The 25,901-nt window shown below is 39.7% G+C and overlaps 1 protein-coding gene across 1 annotated transcript in view; it reads left to right on the forward strand.

Moving 5' to 3' along the window:
• The first annotated feature begins 3,502 nt into the window (after positions 1-3,502).
• Positions 3,503-25,901, forward strand: part of TBX20 (T-box transcription factor 20) — a 50,695-nt gene continuing 28,296 nt past the window's right edge. The window contains exons 1-6 of the mRNA XM_030856973.2: positions 3,503-3,653; positions 7,050-7,308; positions 8,321-8,485; positions 12,915-13,023; positions 16,663-16,821; positions 25,648-25,724. Coding sequence (XP_030712833.1) covers positions 3,527-3,653; positions 7,050-7,308; positions 8,321-8,485; positions 12,915-13,023; positions 16,663-16,821; positions 25,648-25,724 — 896 coding nt within the window. The 5' untranslated portion in view covers positions 3,503-3,526. The remainder of the gene's footprint in view (positions 3,654-7,049; positions 7,309-8,320; positions 8,486-12,914; positions 13,024-16,662; positions 16,822-25,647; positions 25,725-25,901) is intronic.

Consider the following 25,901-nt stretch of genomic DNA (forward strand, 5'->3'; position numbering starts at 1 on the left):
ATATAACCCCAAATTTTAATTCCTAGGCTCCAAAGTTTAGCAAGATGTAAATAATGGTCCACTACCACAATGTGACCCCAATCAGTACACTCCAAAACTGTCTACACAGCTACCTGTACGTGAGCACGCGAAGGAAAGATCTCTGAGATCGCGAAATTGCAGCTCAAAAACTAAATATAATAAAATGCTGTACTCATGGTTTACTTATATTGGGGTGACTGTTTAGGCTTTTTACGCACCTTAACTCGTTTAATCCACAGAGCGATATTCTAGGTAGGAATAAATTATTGGTCTATTTTAATGTAGATGATGAAACTAAGGCTTTGAGAAATTTAGGTAACCTGTACCAAGTCTCAGGGAGGGCTAAAGTGGGCTAAAGTCAAGATTCAAAGCCTTCTCCAAGTGCAAGGCACTTTCCGGTGTCCAAGAGTCGCCCCCGCCCTCCTAAAGTCAGCCTGAGAAGGGCCTGCAGGGAAGTGTTAATGTGATTGCTTTGTTCCAACCCCCTCGGTGGCTTTACTTGTTAACCCGCGCTAACACCTGGGTTTTGAAGGGACCTCAGAACTGGGCGATCTCCTCTTCGGGTGGGCTTTGAATCACCCTGTGACGGCACCTCTCTGCCAAGCACTGGTTCCCCGTTTTTACAGCACGGTATTGATTTGCAGAGGCAATAAATCTAAGAGAAGGGACAGTGTGCCCCTGATAATTATGTTGTAGTATACATTTTATTGCCGCGGTTTCAACACCAACGAGATGCATCACTTCTTAGGGATCCCCAAACGGCTCACCTGTAGAGCCCGAATTTGTTTAAAGTAGTCCTTTCAATTCCTGTGGTGTGCCGCCTGCCCCCGCGCGCGCGCTAGCTTAGCTTCCTATTTTGCCTGCAGTAGGATGAACAGTCAAAGTTCGCTGCCCACCAGAGACCCAGAATTGGGCTAAGGCTGCGTGGGCAATTGGAAAAGTGGAAACTGATCGGGGGCAAATCATTTTTCCCCTTGCTCCGCCAATTTTTCTAAAAATGTCCCTGTCATGAAATTATTCAAATTCCAGCCTGAACCGTTAAGATAATTAAGATGTGAAGTTTCCTCATATGAAAACTGAAACCAGCAAATAAGATCTTCGATGCCCAGTTGAAGCATAAAGTTCTAGACTATGACATCACTCACCCAAAACAAACAACCACCCACCTCGTGCCCCCCCCCCCCAAAACCTCATGACAGAAATCTCCCTTCCTGGCCAAACAGTGAGAAGGGACAGGGACAAGCTTGCGCCTTACGTTCAAACAAGGGAAATGTCACTGTTGCATTGACTGAGATAGGGTGTGTGTTGGGGTGGAAGCTTTATTAACCCAAGGGTCTGGGCTGTCCAAAAACAGCAAAGGACCAAAGACTCAAGAACAGAAAAGAATCTGTAGGCGCATGCAGTGGTTTAGCCTCTATTCTTACCAAAGTTTAATCTGAAAGCATTCTCAGCCGGCGTTACTCTACTGTGGATCTCCCGTGAATAGCCCAGGCACAGCTGCAGGGCCCGGGTGTGATCAAAATCTTCGCCTGGAGTGCAGGTCTGCGCCTCTAGCTGGCTGGGCCGATTTTAGGGGAGATGCACCACCCTGCCAGCCAGACCCGGTTTCTCACTCTAAAGCAAATGGACCTGGGCTGGAAGACGGCGAAAATCCCTTCCAGCACAAAAGTCTATAGTTTTACAAATTTTCCCCTAACTTACATACACTCTCTGTACATTGAGACTAATATCAGAATGTTCCTTAGTCACTCTCATGCAGTACATTGTTAGAAACTATTGATACACGGTGACAAGACAGGCTTAAATCACGAGTCCCCCAGCTGTCATCATGTTACTTTCATGGACGATTTCAACTTTTGACTTGCAGGTTTTTTCCCCCATAAGTTTATTTCAGGGGGTGGGGAATGTGTGTGCCGTCGAGAGAGAAAAACATTGGTGGGAAATGGGAGCTGCTTTCCTTTCTTTCTTTCTTTTTTTTTTTTTTCCTTTCAAGACCCACCAAGAGGCTCCTAATCGCCAAACCGACTGACTGGAAAGGAGCGCAAATATTTACATGTACAGCTTGAGTGTGTATGTCAGCCTAAGTTTACACGGCTCCGAGTGAAACGGATTACCCTGCGAATTCGGAGAATTTAAGTTATTCAAGCTGAACAAGGCCAGCAAGACGACCCCCACAGGCCGTGGGAAGTCCAGGTCGTAACTGAGTTTGTGAAGGCTGAAGGTTCCGTGTCCCCCAAGCCCGGGAGCTGTGAGGCTCGCACTCTCCAACTGCGCGTCGCGTGGTCCCAGCAGGGTGCCGCGCCCCCCGCCCCCGGCACGGCGTCTGCCCCTCGATCAAGGCCCAATTTTCGAGAGTCCCTCTCGAGAACCGGAACCCTGCATGAGAGGCGCACCGGTGTGCAGAAGAAGCCGTGGTTCTGAGATCATCCTTTGTCAAATGCTCACAGCCCTCACTTAGCTTATCTTTTGCAGGGCTACATCTCTCCAGCCCCACTGTCTAGCAGCCAGATTTTGGAGCCCAACGAGTGTAGGTATCCAGCCCTGGGTGCTGCCCGGCGAATGGCGCCAGCTCTACGGCGTCGGTTTCTGCCTTACTTAGCGCTTTCTAACTTTCTTTTGCAACTTTGAGCACCAGTAAGAAAAAGAATGGAAGGAGGAAAAACTCCCCGAGGCTTCCTCTGGTCTACGTTCCTGAGATCCCAGGTCTTAGGACGCGACCAAAATGCCCCCTCCCGACAGCGATCACCTCCTTCTCACTCCAGGACTGCGAGACCAGGCGGGCTGTGTCCGCGGCCGCTGCGCCAACCTGGTGGTGTCACCCCATTCCCCGAACGGGTACCATGCTCCAGCGGTCTGCTGAGCGAGGCCACGCGGACGCCGCGCCCCGGGCGCGCCCTCCCCACCCGACCCCGCGGCCCCGCCCCCGGCGGCGGAATCAGGAAGCGGTGACGTGTGGCGGCGCTGACTGGCTGCGGGCCGCGGGGATCGCAGCTGCCAGCAAATTAAGGCGGAGGGCGGCGAACGCCCGGGCGCAGTGTCCTCCGCGCCCCTCCGCGCTCGCACGGCTACGCTCCCGCTCCCAGGCAACCACCCCATTTTAGCTGCGCTCGGCCGCTCCGACTGTCCCCAGAGTGGGGAGGGAGGAAAGACGTGGAGCGGGTGCTGCAGGACCCCTGGGCTTTGCGCAGCTGATGCTTGTCTCCAGCTTCCGGAGGCACAGCCTGTGGTCCTACGGAGCGTCCCGGTGCTTGCACACCTAGCTGAGACCGTGGTTGGTCCTCTCCGGCTAGTTTGAAGTCTCTGCGGCTCGAGGCTCTTGCGGTGGGGGAAAGGACAGGCCGGTGTGGAGCTCTCGGGAGGTTGGGGCTGACTCATCTAGAGTCCCCGACTCCCCTGTGATTGCACTTGGAAACTTTCCGCTGTGTTTCAGTCTCTGTCTCTCTTGGGGAAGCTGGACGGCAGTTCAGCAGGCCAGGTCCCTGGCCAGGACCGCGCACTAGGGGCCATGGAGTTCACGGCGTCGCCCAAGCCCCAGCTTTCCTCCAGGGCCAACGCCTTCTCCATCGCCGCGCTGATGTCGAGCGGCGGCTCCAAAGAGAAGGAAGCTACGGAGAACACTATCAAACCACTGGGTAAGTCGCGTGCTAGACCGTCGGGGTGCGCAGGCATGGGAGTGCTGCACATTTGTCTGTCCCTCCGTTCCCTAGCTTCAGGAGGCTCTCGAGGGTGGCCACCTTTCGCGGCTCGCGGCAGCTCTGACCCTCAGGCCACAGACTATACGTTGCGGGTGGGAGATTTTTTTTTTCTCTTAGGCCCGAATTCTTTGGGGACTTCACAGTCTGTTAAATGCAACCGGTTTCCTATCTCGTACGTATATCGCTAGTCGCTTTCCCTACCTATTTTTCTAGAATCCTTATGTCAAGTCGGACATCCGGTGTGTGTAACTTTGTTGGGATAAAAACATTTAGGGGATAAATAATAATAAAACCCCTTTTAATGACTCAACAGGATTTACGATGCGTGTAACACCTGCTTGTGCATTTGAAACCAAGGAGACTCTGACTTCACAAGAAACTAGTTTAATTTTGTTTTTCCCCCGACTTGAATAGACTACACAAAGTCAGCTGTCAAGTGCTGTAGAATAAGCCAGTTGTCCCCGCATGAACCATTTTCTTCACAGAAGCTCTAGACTTATCTGTAAGACATCATTTCATAACTGCCGTCATTTTCAGTGGAGGTTGGCAAAAACATTAGCCAGTTACCATTTCCCAGATTCCTCAACTTTTAGCTATACTGTTTATTTAACAACCTTTACCATTTATAGAAGACACTACTCTCAGAGTAAAGGGAAAAAAGGGACTATATTCCCCTTACCACGAGTGAATTGTGTGGGAAAGGAACTGCTGGAGATAAGTGTTTTAAGTCCCTTTACAACTGAGGGTTTACAACTGAGGGAGAAAGAAGTGTTCTCATCATCACCTCTTGGGTCCCTGGGTAATAATTATTCCACACCCTGATCATCTGGTAGCCCTAAAACTGTGGAAAGCATCAAATAGCGAACTTAGGGTAATATTTTTAAAACCTTTTAAACTCTAGTCAATTTTTTTCTTCCTTCTCCCTGTCCTTCTCAACATTTTAACATCTCACACCTTGAAACAACGATAATAATATAAAAGATGAAATGTTAGAGATGAAAAATAAGGGGCCTGGGCAGAGAGAGAAGAGAGAACTAAAATCCCTGCAGCAACTTAGAACCAAGGAAAAGGAAACCGGAAGATCTCCAGAAAACATGTCAAAAAGTCTCCTCCAAGGTTTTCACTCCATTTCCCTGGTTCTTCCCACCTATCCTCCTGTGTAAATCTAAACCTGCCAAAGAAATGGAAACAACCAATCAGACAAACTCCAACTGTTTAGAAAAAAATTCACACCAATTTCAAAGTTACGTTTGTGGCACTTCCCAACATTATCCGCTCCTATTTAGGGGGCCTCTGAATTCTTTATAAATGCCCCCATTATAATTTGGTAGCTAGCAGGAAAAGAGGATTTCAGGTTAAAATTCCTGACAGAAGTACAGACAGTAGACTGGGAAACATGCCAGCTTCAGCTCCACTGTCATTACAACATTGCTTTCCTTCTCTACTTTCCTGAGAAAAAACCCACCCTCCTCTGAATTCTAAACTATAAAACCATTCACAGCTCACGGTACCTCCACCCTCACCCCAGTCTGTAAAGTGAGCATCCTCCCTCCCCTGGGGCTTTTGAGACCGGCTCCAAAAAGAACCAGAACCGTTTTTCAATTGTCAGAAGGCATTCTAGTCCCTTTCAGGGGCCAGTTCAACAGAGCACAATTAGCAGCTGTAAGCCAAGGACTCGGGCACGTGAAATACCTGTTAAGAGAGAATGAAACACTAGCGAGATGCTGAAGAAACTGTAGGGTGGAAGTCACAAGTGTCTCATTACTGCTCATTTAAACACGTTAAATCTACTCAGAAGAACCACCTCAGACGACTAGATCATTAATTTTTTTTTTAGATTGAGATATAATTGACATATAACATTGTGTTAGAGCATTTCTGTATCATTTTCTTCTTCCTCCACTTCCCAACCCTGACCCACTGGTTAGTCTGGAGCTTACAGCATTTGCGTTTTTCAATTGTCAGAAAATTTCTAAGGCTACTTGTTAATTCCCTATAAAGATGTTATGTGAATGTGTTTCTGAAAACATTAGTAAAAAATATGATTTTGCCATGGCATGGTTCTCTTTGAGTTTGAAAACAGAAGGATAATTTGGTTATTCTTAATTTAAAATGCTTCCATGAGTTGGATTATTATTCTAAGAGAAAAGAAGGTAAAAATTCTCTACTTCCTGCTTGCCTGCCCCAAGTCAAAAGAGAAATGTGAGAAATAAAACATTATATGTGTGTGTGTATATGTATGTGTGTGCATATATATATATATATATATATATATATATATATATAAAACTTGTTTCAATTCCTTGAGGGCACTTAGAGTTGTTTGAAGTTCAGTTTCACATTGCGGATTCAAGTAGTTTCTTTTTTAAAGGATGCAAGATAATTGGGACAATTACAGAGCTCCCCCTGTATTCCATCAAAGTGACTGGTGTAGTCCCAGGCCCTTATCATCTGTGGGGGAGAGTGTTTGGTTCGTAGGCAGTGGTGTTTCAGCTTGATGGTAGATGGCAAACTGTTCTTCCTACTTCAATACTCTGCTCTTCTGGGTTTGGCGTTCTTTTGCGCACTTCCAAAACGTTCTTGAGAGAGAGAGAAATACACATATCATCCCTCAAGTAGTTGTTTCAAGCCCGGTCCAAAAAATTGGCCCAGAGATTGTACTCCTGTGATTTAACAAGCAATAAATATGCTAGTCTTTCATAAGATCTCAGGCTGGGAGGGAAATTATAAAAATGCCCTAATGTAACATCTGAAAGCCTAGGAAACTGGGAGCCAGGCAGAGAAGTGAAGTGACAATTTTTTAACCCCCCCAACACCCCTTTTTCACTTTTTCTTATGGGGAGGTGACTCCAGGAGGGAAGGGAAGTTCCTCTCAAAATGAGGATGGTGCTGATTTCTTCACTCCCTTGATCTCCCTGCAGAAAAGTGTCCTCTTTGTCAATGAGGAAGAACTGGCACTAGAGCCCACAAGCTGTGAAGTCTAGAACATGGGAGGGATAACAACAGGACTACTTGCTTTTAATTCTTTATGATCATGCCTTTCTCTTTATCCACTCCTCGCATTTCTATTCTCCAAAGTGGGTTTCAGTAATGGTGGTAACAAACCATGGTTCTAAAACTCACTCATTTGGTTCCGTAAGCAAGCAGGAGCCATGTCACTTCACAGGAATTTCAGGCTTAATTTGTATAGTGATGAGTTATTGCTGTCCTTCTGGAGATTCTGTGCGTAACTTTTCCAAAGTTAAATCCAGGAACCTTGAAATTGTGCTGTTCTCCTTTCTGTATCTTTGCTTGACAGAATTAGCTGTCATTCTCAATTCTCTTTGCCTGCAGAACAATTTGTCGAGAAGTCGTCCTGCGCTCAGCCCCTGGGCGAGCTGACCAGCCTAGACGCTCACGGGGAGTTTGGTGGCAGCGTCGCGGGCAACAGCAGCCCATCTTCCTCCTCTCTGTGCACTGAGCCGCTGATCCCCACCACCCCCATCATCCCCAGCGAGGAAATGGCCAAAATTGCCTGCAGCCTGGAGACCAAGGAGCTCTGGGACAAATTCCACGAGCTGGGCACGGAGATGATCATCACCAAGTCTGGCAGGTTGTAGGGGGGCTTGTCGAGTGAGGAGTGGGGAGAAGGGAATAGTGCCCTGGGTGGCAGAGGGAGTTTCCAGGAACTGGGTGAAACTCTACTGGTCCTGAGCTCCAAGAGGAAGCTTCGCTCAAGGAGGGTTTCTTTCGGCAGACTTGCTTTTGGAAAGAGCTGCTGAGACAGATGTCCAGGCATTTGCTTTCTTGGGATCTGGCAGTGGGAAGCCCCACCCCTGCCCTAAGGGCATGGGACTGGGATCTCTGGCCCCCTGCAGCCTGGGATGGCTTCTGGGTGCAGGGTCGGCATCTGGAGGAAAGCAGGAATTCAGCTCATGCCGGGGTACAGGGCGGGCTGCTGGGTGCTGTGAGGGAGGCAGGCGGCTTCCCTTTTATCAGCCTCAATTTGCAGAGGCTCCCATTAAAAACTAAAATGAAAACCTGGGAGGAAGAATGAAATTTGAAACGACCACACTCCCGGTAGGAAGGAGCTCTGGTGCAGGGGGCCCCTTGGCGCCGCAGTGGGCTGACTCAGGGCAGGCAGGAAGTCCCAGGTGCAGGCTGCTCCTGGGACTGGGGCTAAGGCTCCGGGGGTCGGTGGCCCCTTGGCGCCTGACTGCTCCAGCTCTCAGGACTCTGGGACACACCGCCCAGAGTCTCCCGAAACGAAACCCAACTTGAGAACCCTGCTCTGGCTTTCTACTGAGGCAAGAGTGAGTTTTCTCCCTGGAAGGCAAGGAGGTTATAGGACTCTGTCTGCTCTGGAGACTTTGGTCTGGGAGCCTAATGGGCTTGATGATTTAGCACAGGATTTTCCCTAATTGCAGACCTTTGGGTATTAATGAGGACTCCTACAGAGATGACACTTAAGATTATCTAGGCTCGGGAGAAGGTCAGTCTCCGTATTCACATCTCTGAATGGCTTTACAGGAAACACAAAGAATTTGGGGGCTGGGTAGGGAGGGAAGGCGGACCCTTTTCCTCCCTCTCTAATTCGGGTGATTCTCTTTGTCTCACTGTGTCAGGAGGATGTTTCCTACCATTCGTGTGTCCTTTTCCGGCGTGGATTCTGAGGCCAAGTACATAGTCCTGATGGACATCGTCCCTGTGGACAACAAGAGGTACCGCTATGCCTACCACCGGTCCTCCTGGCTGGTGGCTGGCAAGGCAGACCCTCCGCTGCCAGCCAGGTTTGTGCCTCCAGATTTTCCAGCCAAGCAAAATGTGTATTAACCTTGCTGGCAGACTGTCTCCTGCCCTGGTTGTTTGAATTTTAAGCAGGTCTGTTTTTAAAGCTGTGAGTTCTGGTAAGAGAGCTTTCCAAGCCCAGACACTCCAGGATTAACTACACAAAATATGGGTTCGTCTCTGAGAAAGGCAAGAGTTTGTATGCAGAACACTGCCTTTAATTTTATCTTTCATCATAATTCATTTCAAAGTTTTTCTTAAATTTCAATTGGAATATTTCTTAGAAATCTGGCCCCATTTCATACGGCATCCATCATTTCTATTTGGCTAACACCAAACAGAATAAAACTACTGATGAAGTGGCTGCCCTAAAATCCTTTTCAGAAGTGTGTATTTTAGTAAAGTAGTAGTTCCTTACAGTAAATATTTGTTATAACGTGGTTATAACTTCATAGTAAATACCATATTGGTAAAATGTGGTTGTTTTTGACCAGTAAAAGGCTCAGAGATTTTTAAGTAAGAAAAACAAACTCTTTTTTTCCCTCATTATAATTAGTGGATAAATGTAATTCGACATCAAGTTAATATTCTTCTACTGAATTTGTTTTTCTCCTTCTGACTTACTTCACTCTGTATGAATATTAAGGTCCATCCACCTCACTACAAATAACTCAATTTCATTTCATTTTATGGCTGAGTAATATTCCATTGTATACTGTATGCTAACACATATATGTGGAATCTAAAAAAAAAAAAAAGGTTCTGAAGAACCTAGGGGCAGGACAGGAATAAAGACTCAGATGTAGAGAATGGACTTGAGGACACGGGGAGGGGGAAGAGTAAGCTGGAACGAAGTGAGAGAGTGGCATGGACTTATAAACACTACCAAATGTAAAATAGATAGCTAGTGGGAAGCAGCCACATAGCACAGGGAGATCAGTTCGGTGCTTTGTGACCACCTAAAGGGGTGGGATAGGGAGAGTAGGAGGGAGACGCAAGAGGGAGGAGATATGGGGATATATGTGTGTGTGTGTGTATATATATATATATATATATATATATATATCTGATTCACTGTTATAAAGCAGAAACTAACATACCATTGTAAAGCAATTATACTCCAATAAAGATGTTAAAAAAATATTCTTTTACTGAGAAATTACTCAATATATTAGGTAATGACCCAAACAAAACATGTTCGTTTTTGTGCTATTCAATGGTAATGTTTTTCGAGGAGAACTCCGTTTTAAAAATTACATGCAAACCTTTATTGCTACTGCCCAAATGAGCATTCTGGGGGAAAAAACCCAGCAAGTTCTTACTTACGTGAATACTAACAGTTTAAGAACAGGACTCTAACTGCATACTTTAATACAAACAATGAATCTTAGCTGACTTTACATTTAGGGTTCTAAAACCAAGCCTTACAGCTTTAAAGTTGTTTTATGACTAAGTAATTTTTATAATTGATTGGAAGTTCATATCAGAGCTAAGAATTTATTTAAATGTACAGGTTTAGGAACTCTGAAGTTATAGTTCAAAGTATGGTTCTTTGTTAGTATCTAGTCTGGAGTCTAAGTCAAGGCACAGAACCAACACAGTTTACACATACAGTTCAAATGGAATATTAAGCTTTCTTAGTGTTTGATCATATTATTGAACTTACAGTATATTAAATACACTAGAGAAGAGATTAAAAGAAGCCTCTCCAAGTTTTCCATTCCCACAAGAGACTAGGAAGGAGATCTTCCCAGCCCTTCCAAATTGATATATTAAATAACATATTAAATAATTTTTAGGACTAAAATTTTTTTTTTAAATGTCACTGATTTTTTTTTAAAAAAAGGAGCAAGATTTACAAATTTACAATAGATATTTAAATGAATATAATTAGTGTTCTCTACTATTTACTATTAACTAGCCAGTTCACATTACTCTAGAGCTTCTTTCCAAAATTTACAATTTTTTTAAAGGGGGGAGAGAGAGGAAGAAAGAAGAGAGAATGAGAGAAGTATTTTAGCAGATTCCTAACCATTTTTACAAGCAAACCCCTTTTCTTTTTTTTCTCTAAGTCTTTCCTTTAAGAAGTTAATCACTCTTATTTAGCATACATTTTCCTCCTATCTGAAGGTATGGGGAACTGGTGCAGGCCAGTTGGAAATATGACATGCCTTGTTTATGTTACTAATCTGTTCTGGCTGGAAAAGGAAAGCATGTACCAATACACTATCTTAACTGAAGCATGTTTAAGCTATTGCTGGAATTTTAAGTCCCAGAGGACTTGAGAGAAGCGGGGCTTCCTGTATGCTTTTTCATTCATACTAGTTCAGCTTACTTATATTGATATCAGATTGAAATGTTTTGTGCATTATAGGACAGAAATATTCTAGATCATATAAGCAACTGTTCTTTATTATTATTAAAAGACATAGTGCTATATTTTCTAGCTCCATATGGGAAAGGTGAAGAACTTGGGAGGTGATCATTTTTGAACTGATGGTAGAAATTCCTTGCAGTTCTAGTTCTTTGAAGCACTTTATTTTAGACTGAAGTTTATCAGTCAGCTGTTCCTTATCAGAAGAAATGATGCTTGACAATATCATTTGATCATAGTAATGGAAAAGACATTATATATGACCTAAGTAATGTTATATTTTCATATAGGACATTTCCTTTTTTTAAAAAAGTAGTCGATATTTAAATAAATTAATCTTTATTAATGTTATCATATGTGGTGAACTGATACTTAAAGAGGGACCATCTCATCAACTTCTAGGACTTTAAATATTTTTGAACCTTTCTGGAGGAGTGGGTAGGATATGGTGCTGATTAGTAAAACAACTGCGCCTATAAAGTTATAGCCTTGGAGGAGTGACACTTGAAAAGCTATTATGGTTGTGTCATCAAAGAATACTTCAATTGAAAGGCAATTTTGAGCACTCCTTAAAAAAAAAATCAAACAAACAGGCAGACAAACACCTAAGTTCTTGTATGGGTCTGGTAAGAATCTTTAGTGCTGTCAGCCTGTTTTGTGCTTTGCTTCTTGTGGGCTTTGTGAGTTGCAGCACGTGCACCCAATTCTTCTATTCTTAGTCCTCTGTGTGACAAACCACGGCATAGACTTCTTGTTCTTTACATGAATATGTTTTTAATTTTTCCTTGTCTTTGCCCCAACCATAATATTTGTTTAATGATAGTTATAAATATTCTACACAAAATATAGATATAAATAACCCATTGCATGGATAAAGGAATTTATCCCATTAAATCAAGGATATTTCCTTCCTCTATCATTAGTTCTATGACATACCTGACTTCAGAAACGCTTATGTTGAGTGGATACTAGGATTGATTTACAAAGAGTTGTACTTAGTGTGAAGCTTGCAGGCAAAACAAATGACCTGCATTTAACTGTCAGTGAGTAAAAGATTGCCTTGAACATAGCAGCTGATCAATAAACGATAAATCCTTGATAAGTATATTTTTTCCCATCAAAGCCTTTTTTTTTTTTTTGCTTAGGCTGTTAGATAAATACATTGAATAATTTGAAGCTTACCCAACTTGTTTTCACTCTCCTTAGTGAGCACTTAACTAGGTGATGATGAAAGTAGTAATATTTAAAGTACCGGGAGAAGCAAACAGACTATGTGATCTGTGGACTATTAAAAGTTCCCCAGGTCACTGTATTAAAACTATTCTGTCTTGTTTATAAAGAGCATGAACTTTAAATTGAATCACCTTCAAGTTTAAATGAATAGATTCTCTAGAATTGTTTCCTCTTTTAAATTCTTTGTCTTCATTGCTTTTTAGCAGTGCTTATACTAGGAATTCATTTTGCAATTAGTTATAACCTAGTCTTTCTTTTGAAAATATCTACAACAATAGGATTTTATATTTGACAGAAGCAGACTAGTAGTTGATTAGGTTGATGGGAAAAACCCACCTTTAAAAAAATGGCTTGTTCCGCAAATAACAGCAAATGTATTAAGTACATTTTATTTATTTATTTATAATTGGACTATAATTGCTTTATAATGTTGTGTTACCTTCTGCTGTACAGTGAAGGGCATCAGCTATATGTATACATATATCCCCTCCCTCTTGGACCTCCCTCCCACCTGCCCCCATCCCACCCATCTAGGTCGTCTCAGAGCACTGAGCTGAGCTTCCTGTGGGACAAATTGGGAGATTAGGATTGACATATATATACTACCATTAGTATTACCCCTTTTAAATCATTGGTACACAAAGAAACACATTTAGATGTTTCAGCATTATTTTGGTATTGCTGTATTACTAAATTTGAGATTATACGAGGCAAATAAAATTCACTTTATATGAGATTTTTGTGTTCCTTTAGAATCAGAATATTTTATAACCCAAACATTTTTTTTTTTTAGTCTCAATAAAATTCTCTCATAATTTTCTTAGGCTGTATGTACATCCAGACTCTCCTTTTACTGGTGAGCAGCTACTTAAACAGATGGTGTCTTTTGAAAAGGTGAAACTCACCAACAATGAACTGGATCAACATGGCCATGTGAGTACAGTGCTTGGACTATGCGGATTCCCTGGGATGGAATGCAGAAACCACATAAAGCTTCCTCCCTTGATGTCTCTTCCTCTCTCCCTTTCCCCCTCCCACCCTCCAGCTCTGAGTCATTCTATGAGAACATTAATATGTTCTACAGGGAACCTTGACTGCTATTGTCAAGAGGTCATTTACAGAGATGCTGTATGCCATTTCTATGCAAGAGGGTCAGGGACCTCTGGCACCATGGATTCCTACTTCTGCAACTGCTTTAACACCTGCACCAACTAAACAAAGGGAATGTGCATTTTGGAGGTTACTACAGCCCATTCTTGGATTAAACATCTAATTTCTATCAGTGGTATATCAGATAACACAGCATAAAGGGAATGGGGCTGAGACCTCCTATGGGGGTTTCCCAAAGTGTGTTGTATAGAATACATTCTTGTGCGATGCAATGGGGCAAAAGGATTTTATGTACAAATAAATTTGGGAAAGTGCTGTTAGCTCATTATATATCCCCTCTGTAGAGAGCCTTATGAATATTAAAACACAATGAAGTCTTGCAGTTAAAAACAAAACAATTTGATTTTACATCAGTAAGGAGTTCATTAAAATGTTGAAGAAAAGAGAAATTGGAATTCTTAGCTCTTATCAACAGTTAATAGAACAAATAGCCATTGACACAGGCTTTTCCATATTTGCTAAGACTGCTTTTTAAGGAACTATCTATGCTGTTATTTCATGCTCTTAAATAAAGATTCACATTTTAAAAAATCTGTTTTAGATTTTATGCTAAGAAAACTTCAGACAGACATGCATGCTTCTTTTTGATGAGGAGAATACTGTTTCTTTTTTTGCCTCGTTTGCCAGAAAGCACATTGGGATTTTCATAGTTGCTTTCCTTGGCTTAGATATTCTGATATAATTATTCTCTCTCTTATCCCCTTTATTAAGGCTCCTGTTACTTAAGGTTTTAGTTTTTTACTGGATTTATGCAATTCAGAAAAAGAGTTTCAAAACTTTTCTCAAAAAAGATGGTTACACATAGTTAAGAGAGAGCTCTAGACATGGTTTCAAATGGTTGATTGAACCTGGAACCAAGTAAATCACTTCAGGCACTGCCACCATCCATATGCCCACAGGAGATCTTGTTTATCTCGACCAAGTCAGAGTAACCAGGTTAACTAACAACTCTGCTGGTGGCACTGTTGGGATGTTGGAAATAGGTTAACAGGCTTCTGTTACTTGATGTATTGGAAAAGATAACTGACTTTTTTTACCTTCAAGGATGTTGGCAGAATTGTCCTTTCTTTCAGATGTTTTCATTGACAGATTTTTTTTTTCAGGTTAAAATTTATGAAGTATCTGAGAGACATTTTCTGTAGGCCCATGATCATTCTTAATGTCATTCATATTAAAATTTCTTGGGCTCCACTGAAATCTTTGCAGAGATAAATGAAATTTTTTTATGGTTCTAGTATTCTCCAATGTGAAACTTTCATAAGAACTGTTTGAGTTTTTCCAGAAAGACCTGAGAATTCATTTTGAGATCAGTTGTCCAGAACTGATATGTTTTCCTAAATTTTAGCATCAGCTTCATGGATGGGAATAGCACTAAGCTATATTTCAGGAGCTCTGGGTTCTAGTCTGATTATGCTAAGATTAGACCTTTACAAATTGTTTAAGTCTTACATGGTTGCTAATATCCATTTTAGCTTTAAAATTTTATTATTTAATATAACTCTTTGTTACCAGAAATAGTGTATTCTGAAAAGTACCAGGAAATATTTTTAGATCCTGTGGTGTTTAGCCAAGTTCTTTGAATCAGTCCTAAAGAAGCCCCCTTTGTAGATGCATTCCAGGAAAATTTCTTATTTCCAGGAATTTATTTCTTCGATGAAACAACGTCTACATTTTTATCAGTGTTTCTTAGCCCCATGAAAGCTTGAGCAGAGGTTCAAGGAGCCCTGGGATCTGAGACTCAGTCTGCGGTCTGAGTCTGTCCAACACCCTTTCCTAAAGGAAATTAATGTGGGAGTGGTATAAGGAAGAGGGGACCTTATTTAAAGCTTAGGTTTTTTTCCATTGTGTGTGTGTGAGAGTGTGTGTGTGTTTGTGTGTATGATTTGAAAACTCTATCTTCTTAGTAGAACATATAATGAATGGTCAGGTTTTTCTTATATCACGATTAGGAGGCAAATGTTTACTTCTGTCACTTCAAGTTTATTCCAGTTTTATGACTGAGCATAGGTATCCTGAACTCCTTGGAATAAATGCATTACACAAAGAAATAACTTTTTTTTAAGTTTCTTTTGATTCATTTGAACGTCTCATTTGTTTCAGTAATTCCTATTCAGGTCTGGGATCATAAAAAGATGGCATGTTCAAAAATTCAATGCCAGTTAATGCCCTGTAACTTTGTTGGCTTGTATCTCAACATGGAAAGAGATTGATTCTGTATCGGTTATCTCACAGTGACTAGTATTTAACTCTGCTAAAGTCAACCAGTGTTAACACTCACCCACCACACCCAAGTTAGCCAAAGAACAAGAGAGCAACAACACTGCATGCCATTGACCCTCGTCCTGCCACAGCATGTATCAGACACCTCCCCTGAGAGCCAAGCTCTCTGCTAGGCCCTTGGGGTGAAGGGCATACATTGTAAGCCCTGTTATCCCAGGAAAGACATACCCAATTTTGTAGATTTAGGTAGCTGTCTGGGTTGCGGGGCAGGGGGAGATGTGGAAAATCTTTAACATCTGAAAGTAAGTTTTGTTGCTCAAATTTCATAATGGTAAATTATTGTATTTTATTTAAATGATACATGAAAAATACTGCCTGTTAACAGGGTATATTTCTGATCTCTAAGTACCAGACAACTTTTAGTAGCTATGGAATGGAAGACATTCATCACTAACATTCTTACTTAGTTTGTAACTGGAAGTCAGTAATCAATGAAGTTGTCAGAAATGATGACGACAATAATAATACAGTTTACTAAGCACTTCCTATTTGCTATGTGATTTACAAGGGTTACAGCGTCTGATCCTCACCACAACCCCTGTGAAGTTAATACTGTTCTTGCATTTAAGAAAATGAGGTAAGAGAGGTGAGATCACTTGGCCCAAGATTAAAGAGCTAGAAAGTAGCAGATTCAGTATTCCAACCAAGGTCTACCTTATACCAGACTGCCTTTTAAAATTGTTTTATTCCCTCCGTCCCATCTGCCACCCACTCCTCACCCCCCACTGCCCCAAATAACAATCTAGCCTCCTCAAATATGTAATTTCTTACTTTAGAAAATTTAGAGACATACTGCCTTTGGTCTAACCAGACTAAAAAACAAAAAGCATTTTTTAAAAAATAAACATCCTCCAGATGACTTTTTCCTCTATCATTTTAGAAAGGACACTTGAAACAACCTGTATTATTTACAGTTGGTTTGGTAAAAGGTGATTCACAATACTCTGCAGTATCATGTGAAAATTATTTGCGTGAAGAATGGAAAGGGTAGATCTTAATCTTAAAACTGCATTTGACACAGTAGATTTTATGGTTCTTTCTTTGCCTCATTGTAATTTGGCCTGTTTATTAGCACTATAAGTACTTAAAATCCAGTACTGTACTTCCCACTCTTTGCTGCAGATAATTTTGAACTCAATGCATAAGTACCAGCCACGGGTGCACATCATTAAGAAGAAAGACCACACAGCCTCATTACTTAATCTGAAGTCTGAAGAATTCAGAACATTCATCTTTCCAGAAACAGTTTTTACGGCGGTCACTGCCTACCAGAATCAACTGGTGAGTATACCCTTCACAATTTATTTCCCGAATAAGATAAGGCTTTAGGAGAGTTATCTTCTTGGAGAGAAGGGCTATCCCAGTACTCAAAACAGAAATTCACTTTGGAGAAAGCTATGGAGAATCAGCCCCAGGACTTCCAAATATGTTGAGTATCCATGGCTCAAGGTTATGAAGGTCTGTATTACACCATCTTTCTTAGAACCTTTATACTCCTGGTCAGGCTGTTCACTGCTCACATGTCCCACCCAAACCTGACCCAATCTGCCTTCTCAAATTTTCTCAAGAACATTACCTGCTTCCTTCTCTTTCTGGTAGAGCCTCATGACATGTGTTACCATACACTCATTGCTTCATAAAATTTAGAAGTTCAGTTTTTCTGCTAAATTAGCACACGTAGTGTGCTAGCCAGCTATCCAAACTACTGATACATTAGATATTTTGTGAGATTTATTCAGCTGTAATTCAGGGTAAGATAATTCTAGTAGAATGATCTTAAATGCCTCTTTAGATAATAGACTGTAGTATGTAAGCAGTTGTGTATTTAATTAACATCAAGATATCTAATTTGTAATATTGAGTTATATATTTTCTATTCTCTGTTGTAAATCATATTTAAAATTTATGCATTTCTTCATCCATAAGGCTTAGTCCAACTCTACTGTAAATATTTATCAAAGTGTTGCTAAGGACTGAATCCTGTTAGATACTTCCCCATGTATTCTTTCATGGTCAGCATAATCTTGAAGGCCAGGGGTAACAGTAACATTCTTTAGTGAGGAATCTGAAGCTAAGAGAGGACAAGTAACTTTTCCACAGTCTGAATGGATCAGAAGTAGAATTCCTTTTGATACACTGTACTTTAGTAAAAGGAACTCACATTGTCAGTTTACTCTGGGTTTTGTGTCTTGCTTTTATTTGACTGGTTATAGGTATCCAGGACTCTTGCTCTCCTCATGTCTTGATGTTATATTTTGGGTTCTGAGTGAATACTGTTAGGTGCTGCCTGATAGATGGCTCAGAGTCCAGAGTGGGATGGTCAACCAAGCAAAAATGGTGTTGAGTCTCTCAGGAAAAGCAAGAAGATGAAACTGAAAGCCCAGGTAGCCCTACACAGATGAGGAAACAGGAAGTCAGAGAAGGGATGTAGAAAAATGGCCAGAGTGGGTATGTGTCTGTAAGGCATAAGCACCTATAATTTCCATATGACTTTGAGTAGATTTCACTTCACCACTGTGGCTGCCATCTTCTTTGCCTGTAAACTGGGACTAAGAAACAGACCATCTTAGGGAACAACTGTTAAGGATCAAATGAGATGCTGTGCATAAACATGCCTTTGGAAATTGTAAGGCACTCTGTAAATAAAGCACGTGGTGACTGTTGGACTGTCTCTGGAATGTCCAAAGAGGATTTGCCACCATTTGGATTTTTAAATGTTAGTGGCAACTTTTCAATGAAATAAATGAATGCACAAATGTTATACTATTTATCTTTAAGTAAAAGCAAAGTACTATAACTTTTTAATTATCCTTAAGATAACAACACAGCAGTGGCAACTTTCAGAGAATGCCCAAGCTAAAAATTTGGGTATAGAGTGAAGCCCACAAAGCCCTAAAACATAATGCTATTTCTCTTAGAATCTGGAACACTGACATCAACAATCCCATTTTTAATTTATTTGAGGACACATGTAATACAGGTATCACAGGATCTAAAAAGATTCCTGAAACATTTAATTCAATTTACACTAACTGAATTAGTAGCTTTTATATTATAAAACATCAGATTTATACTAATACAAGAAAACCTGCTGATGTTTGAGAATGAAATAAAAACTTGTCATATGGAAAGTTCATTGCTTTTATCAGAATTATCTGTAAAGGGAGCCAAAGCAAGAATAGGTAACTTGGGATTGTTTAGTGAAAATTATGGGCAGAACAAAATTAAGGAAAGTTCTAAGTGTAACACCTTAGATTTGGTTTAACTGATGAAGAAGCAATCCTGAATAAATATTGGCAGGACCTCTCATATCATGGAACACGGAATAGGAGGTTATTATCTACATAATTATAATAACAGCTAATATTTGGGTGCGCAAGGCACCATTTAAAGTGCAGTCTTATTTAATCCTCACAATGATATTATGAGATAGGAACAACAGTATTTTTATGTTGCATTTTACAGTTCAAAGAATGGAGGCATGGAGTTAAATAACTTATCCAATGTGACCCTGCTGCTCCCATCACAGATATGAATCCAGGTAGTTAGGTTTAAAAGCCTAACCTCTTTTGGTGCTTGGTGTCCCCAAGAAAGGGGAACCTCACCTCCTCTCAATGAATGGACCCTCAATGAATGTGACCCTGATGGATTCAAGACATCCTTTTTAGAGGGTTTCAGTTCTTTATGTTAATTTCTTTTCTTTTCTTTTCAGCAAGTGCTCACTGCTTACCTGCTGTGTGCAGGGAGCTCTTCACACTGACAGCAGCCAGTGTAACAAGATGGTAATCAACCTATATTGACAGTCAAAATATCCACTGGCATTAGCTGTTTCTAATAGGAGCCGTATGCTTTAGTGACATTACCTCACTGAATTCTTTTGTTTCCGCTCAACATTTATCTAGAAAATTTTCAAATATCCCAAAGTTAAACAGATGGTAAAATGAACCACGTATACTCTCCACCCAGATTCAACAATTAACATTTTTCCAATTTGCTTTACCTCCCCTGCCCCATTTCTCAATCTCTGTACATGTACATACTTTCCCCCTTCTCGCAACCATTTGAAACTAAGATGCATGCATCATGATACTTTACCTGTAAGTACTTCTACAAGTTTAGACTGACAATAAGATTACTTTGTAACCACAGTATCTTTACAACATCTAAAATTGAGTTCATATTAAAAATTTCGGGATGGACCTACAAATGTCTTTATAGCCTTCCCCCCCAACCCCCGCCTTTGAACTAGTATCCACCTAAGGTTCATGGTTTGGATTTATTTTAATTTAGAAGAATCTCTCTATATTTTTAATCAATATCTCACTTAATTCTGACACTAATCCCCTGAATAAGGCCCCATAAGCCTCATTTTGTGGATGAAGAAACTGAGGTTCAGAGTGGTTAATACACTTGCCCAAGGTCACAAATCTGGTAAGTGAAAGAACCATCTTCTGGGTATTAACTCCTCCTTTTTGGTAGCATCCTGCTGGATTGCTACCAAAGAAAATGACCACTGACAGTGTCAAGGTTGGGAAACTGAATGTGAAAATACTGCTAAATTAAAATAGGCTAAGATTCTAATAAACACATATCCCAAAACTAGTTGCTCCTCTTGAAAATGTTTATTTCTAATTAAGATTATAAATAGGCTCAAAATCCACCTACCAGCGCCTAGCTACCTTTCACTGCATCATTAAGTGTAACGATTAATATGATTAGTATATATCATTTCATTGCTAAATAACCCACAATAAGTGATTAAATTCAGTACTGCTTTTCTCAATAGATCCTGCCATGTCTGAGTTTATTTCTGTGCACCCACCTTTAAAGCCATAATCCCTAGCACAATGCTGTATGTGTGTGTGTATGTGTGTGTGCATGTGTGTGTGCTTTTACTTAAAGATAAATAGTATAACATTTGTGCATTCATTTATTTCATTGAAAAGTTGCCACTAACATTTAAAAATCCAAATGGTGGCAAATCCTCTTTGGACATTCCAGAGACAGTCCAACAGTCACCATGTGCTTTATTTATAGAGTGCCTTACAATTTCCAAAGGCATGTTTATGCACAGCATCTCATTTGATCCTTACAGTTGTTCCCTAAGATGGTCTGTTTCTTAGTCCCAGTTTACAGGCAAAGAAGATGGCAGCCACAGTGGTGAAGTGAAATCTACTCACATATATATTTGAAATTCAATTAATAGTCAAAAATTTGATTTGGTATACTAATGAGCCATTTTTGCAAATGGTTTATAGACCTCATAAGACCAATCGAAATTCATGTGGGGTGAATAAATCATTTTGGGGGTTAGTATTTTCATTAGTCTTATACAGTTTTCTGAAGTTATCCTTGATTCTTTCTAGGCCTCCTCACATTTACTGCCTTTTCACTGCTATACCATGCTTGTCTACTGATTTACCCATAATAAACATAAAATAAATATATAGGAAATAAACAAATATGTACTAAGTACAGTATAAATATTAGAGTATTTTCATGCACAAAGAACAGGGAGAAAAGAGAGAAAGAAGATTTAAAAGTTCATACTTAGGACCACCTTTATATCTCTTAAACTTTGGATAGGACATTATTTACATATATATTAAAAGCCAAATCAAATTTTCCATTAGAATTCGTGAAAAAGCTTCTCATTTATTGTGTCTGGTAGTTTTATTTGTAAGTAATGAAAAGGGGACCTTTTTCCTATTTTTTCCTCTGGTTTTTGTGAGGAAATGATTGTATTTCTTTACATTATTAGATTAAAGCTAAATACATTATACTTTCAAAAAACTATTTTATAATATAAGATTTAAAGGTCATACATTGTTTTTGAGCAGGCAAGCCATTGCTGTAAAGTTGAAGTGTAGGTCAGGTTTCATTTTTAAATGCCTTTGGACAGATCTTTTCCTGATAATTGGAGAAACGGTCTCTGAGGGCCAATTTCACCTTGTGGCTGGGAACCCCAGCTATATTCAGTCCAGTAATATCACATGGAATAATAACTACTAGAAAAAGTCCCTTTCTCTTTGGTGCAGATGGCAGTGTCAAAATCTGCCCTCCATTTATACATATATTTATCTATAAAGGAGATGTTGAAAGAATGAATTTTTTTGGTTAGGAAGTGTATTATGTTCCATATTATTAAGATAATACATGAAAAAACAGGTGTATTTTGACCACAATTAGTCAGTGATTTGCATATATGTACATACACTTGAAACAGGATTTCTTAAGCACATACTGCTGTCCTTGTTAATTCTTCTTCCTCATAAAATGAAAAATATTGCTGCTTTTAAAATTTGTTGTTGAATCATAAAGACATACTTGTAGTTTCACATGGGTTCTCTACATACGTTTTTGGTAGCTGACTATTTTTGGATCTTTCTTTTAGCTTTACCTTTGACATGGGTGATGCTGTTCAACAGCTTTACAAGCTGCAGGTATTCTATATTAGGAAAATGATGTCCAACTGACATCACTGTATATAACTCAGGTCTTTCTCTCATTGGTTCTCAAATACGTAACTTTTTCGTTCTCCCACATTTCATAAAGGGATATAAAACTATATCTGCAGAAATGAATTTCTTTCTATTAACTACTGGTTTTTATTTAAATATCCATGGAATAAAATCTGTGCCTGACCTTTTAAAAGTGCATGATTAACTAGAATGTTAAAACTTTGCTATTTAAAAATTACTTTATCTTAAAATAGAAAACAAAATGCTTTTTATGTAGACTCAAGAATTTCACCTAGTCTATAACTGGTAAACATATGAAATCATATTTCTGACTGCTTGTCCTGGAAGCAAAGTTCAAAAGACATTTCTGGGGTGCTTATTGTTGGTGCCCCAGTAGATTCAGAGTCTGTGATATCACAGTGAGCACGGTGGGCTCATTAAGAAGTCTACCCACAGTCCCTGTACTGCTAATCAGTACTCCATAAAGCCTGTTCAAGACTGTAGTGGTTAGTTCAGGGCCCCCGTACAATTTTAGTAGTAAGAGATCCATTCAGCTTTTTTTCTCTAACTTCCAAAAGCAATTTTTTTTCCCTGGAATTAGATAAAATAGTCCATAGAGAAAGTAAATACCTGGTTACTCTCTTGAGCTCCTTTTGTAATTAACACACTAAAGTTAAATCACTGCTGAACCAACTGGTAAATCTAGCTGTATGAGTACATCTTGTACTATTCTTGAAACTTCCCTTCAGTTTGAAATTATATCAAATGTAAAGTAAAAAAGTTACCATTGATACTCTTGGGGATGATGAAAGAAGGACCAAAAAGATACTGGAAAGAGAAAGTTCTAATAAATGAAAGAAAATTCCAAAGAAATCTGAAAACTTGTGTTGAATTTGATTCACTTCCTCATTCAAAGTTATGGCAGTAATACTAGATATGGTGACACATCAATTGAGCAACTAACACACACACACTGAGAATATTTATTTTCTACGACAACTCCACAATCATTACATTCTGAGCCAACAGTCTACCTCCTGGAAATATAAATAACAACAAATACAATTCTCAAAATCCTTTTCAGGGACAAAGTGGATCAAAGGTGGTTCTTTAACTGTTATAACAGATAGATAATATTTTCTATTCTTTTAGTTTATAAAGACTCAAACAAAGCTTGATATGGTTCACATTTTTTTGTTATATTTATTAAAAAAAATTTTTTTTGGCTGCACTGCGTGGCTTGCAGGATGTTAGTTTCCCGACCAGGGATTGAACCCGGGACCCGGCAGTGAAAGCGCCAAGTCCTAACCACTGGACCACCAGGGAATTCCTGATATGGTTCATATTTTAGAGGGATGGCTGCAAAAGGACTTCGTTCAAAATTTCTCCATCAGATATTATTTGCCTTTGTCTCCAGAAAATTTTATCCATTGGCAAATCCATTCACTTTTTATAAATGAGCTTGTAAGAATTGAACTTGAAGACTTAACTTTATTGCTGTATCTTACAGTTTCAGTTTGAAGCTTTTATCTGGGTTTGGTTCACACTTAACATCACCTAACACTGCAGGGGACGTGGTGCCAGCTTCTTTAGTGGCACTTAAACCACTTCCAGTTCTATGTATGCCTCTGCCTGCTCCATGGAATTTTAGGGACCATGTGATCTCATTTCTGTTGATAAATTATTGTGAAAGTGTTTTCATGAACTATAAAGCACTTTAGAAATCTAAAGTATTTTCATTTATAATTATTCAGTAGAAAAAGATAAAGAAATCCCATTTTTGAGGATTTAAAAATCTTGTTGGTGTTTTACAATTCTAGAATATATTGACTGCTTGGGCTTTAGAAAATGTTTGTAATTTATTTCAAACAAATAAAACTTTTTATCTTTGCCCTGAAAACTGACCTTTAATACTAAATCCTAGTCTGAAAGAATGGCTAGAAGAATGGCTTTCACCCTTTAGAAATCCATGCCCTTAATTAAAGGGGTGGCTGAGTGTGAGAGAATGTTCTCTACAAACTCTTGATGGCCACACTTTAGGGGCAACCTCAGTGGTTCCTGTATATTTCTTTCTATGCACACAAAGACCTGTTGCTGTCCATTAAGAACAGGTTTCTTACTTATCTAGCTTATTTCCTTCACTGTTTACCATTGTCCATTAACTAAGCTGAAAAGGAAATTAGCAATTTTATTTTTGGCTACTGTAGAGTGAATGTGCATGGGACAATAATGAGCATTTCTGAGGCACTGTCAAGTGTCCTTAAAAACTAATATCAAAGAATCAATCTTACAACTTGCCAGTGTTAATGATAGAGAAGTTCAGTCTCTCTGGTAAGGATAGTGTGGGAAGTTCTATTTTAAGTGAGGTAAATAGCTTTTTGCAGCTTGTACATTGGTTAGCTCACATTAAGAAAACTTGAAAAGTAAAAAAAAAAGACTGTCTTTTGTAATGAAAAAAACAATTCTTTAGATGTTAATAGTTTAAAATGAAAAGTAGATACACTCTGATCAAAGGGAAAGTTGCTTATTGGCAAAATAGTATTTCAAACTATTATATATCTCAAAATAGATATATTTTTGATTGTGTTTATTCCTTACTTTGAAAGAGGAAGGCATGCCGCCCTCAATCTATAACTTTTTTTCCAGGTTAAGACTATTCTGTGTGTGTCTCTCTTTCCAAAGATGAATGTGGGTTCTCATTTTGACACAAATGAGCTATGACTCTCTTTAAAGGTGTCTGTCGTTCTAATTCCAATAATTCTCCTCCATTCCTTTTAGCTCTTAACACTCAGAAATTTTGCAAGTAGAACATCTTTTAATCAATGTTTTATTTATTTATTTTCTTTGTAACCTAACATTTTTCCGTGAAGGTGCAGTGCATATATTTTAATGGATCTTTCTGCATTAATATTGCGAAAATTATGACTAGCACAACATAGACACTTAATACTTCAGACTATGATTCTTATTAGGAAATTTTTTTTTCCATATAAGCATACAGTCTGTAAGTAACATTATATGGGAGGATAATAAGAGACCCACTAATTTGATTCTTATTTAGTCAGATGGAAAGGGGAACAGGGGTAAATTTATATGCTGAAAGCTTTATATCATGTATTTATGTCAGGTATTTCATATAGTATTGAACATGAAGTTACTATTGTGGTATCCATTATGGTATATATCGGTACCCATGGTATTAACAAATGAGGCTGCCAAGTCAGCATGAGGTAACGTTCTTGTTTTTATTCCCCATTACTCACCAATGCTGGCCTTCTAGACAGCTTCCCTATTCCCCAGTCGAGCTCTAGCCTTTCACTACTCTCTTATTAAATACTTCACACGGCAGCCACACTGTTTGTAAAAGGCCCCCATTTCAAACTGTCTCTATCCATTGACTTCCAGCCTGTTTTAGGACCAGTCTGTCCTCAACTACTTCCTTCTCTCTGAGGCCTTCTCTGACCATTCCACCCAATTTAGGCCTCTTGTGAACTTCCTTAGCAATTTTAACCTCTATCACAATACTGAGAGACATTAAGATATTCTTGGGGTGCCATGATGGAAAATGAACAAACTTTTTATTTCTGATTTTATTTCCTTGACCATGGAAATGATACAGTTTTGTTACACTTTCTTCCCTTTCCAGATAACCAAGCTGAAAATAGATAGTAATCCTTTTGCCAAAGGATTCCGGGACTCCTCCAGGCTCACTGACATTGAGAGGTAATGAGAATTTTCTGTTTACTTTTTTGCCTAGATAAGATAAAGAGAAGCACTAGTTTGTAAGAGCACACTCCTTTCAACACCAAAGAGCCATAACCTCACTGTATAGAGTCTCCAATACTCAGTATAGTCTCCAGTTCTCTGCCCCACCTTCCCTTCCAGTTATAAACCCTGTAG

The sequence above is a fragment of the Globicephala melas genome, chromosome 9 (genome assembly GCF_963455315.2).
Source record: "Globicephala melas chromosome 9, mGloMel1.2, whole genome shotgun sequence".
NCBI lineage: Eukaryota > Metazoa > Chordata > Mammalia > Artiodactyla > Delphinidae > Globicephala > Globicephala melas.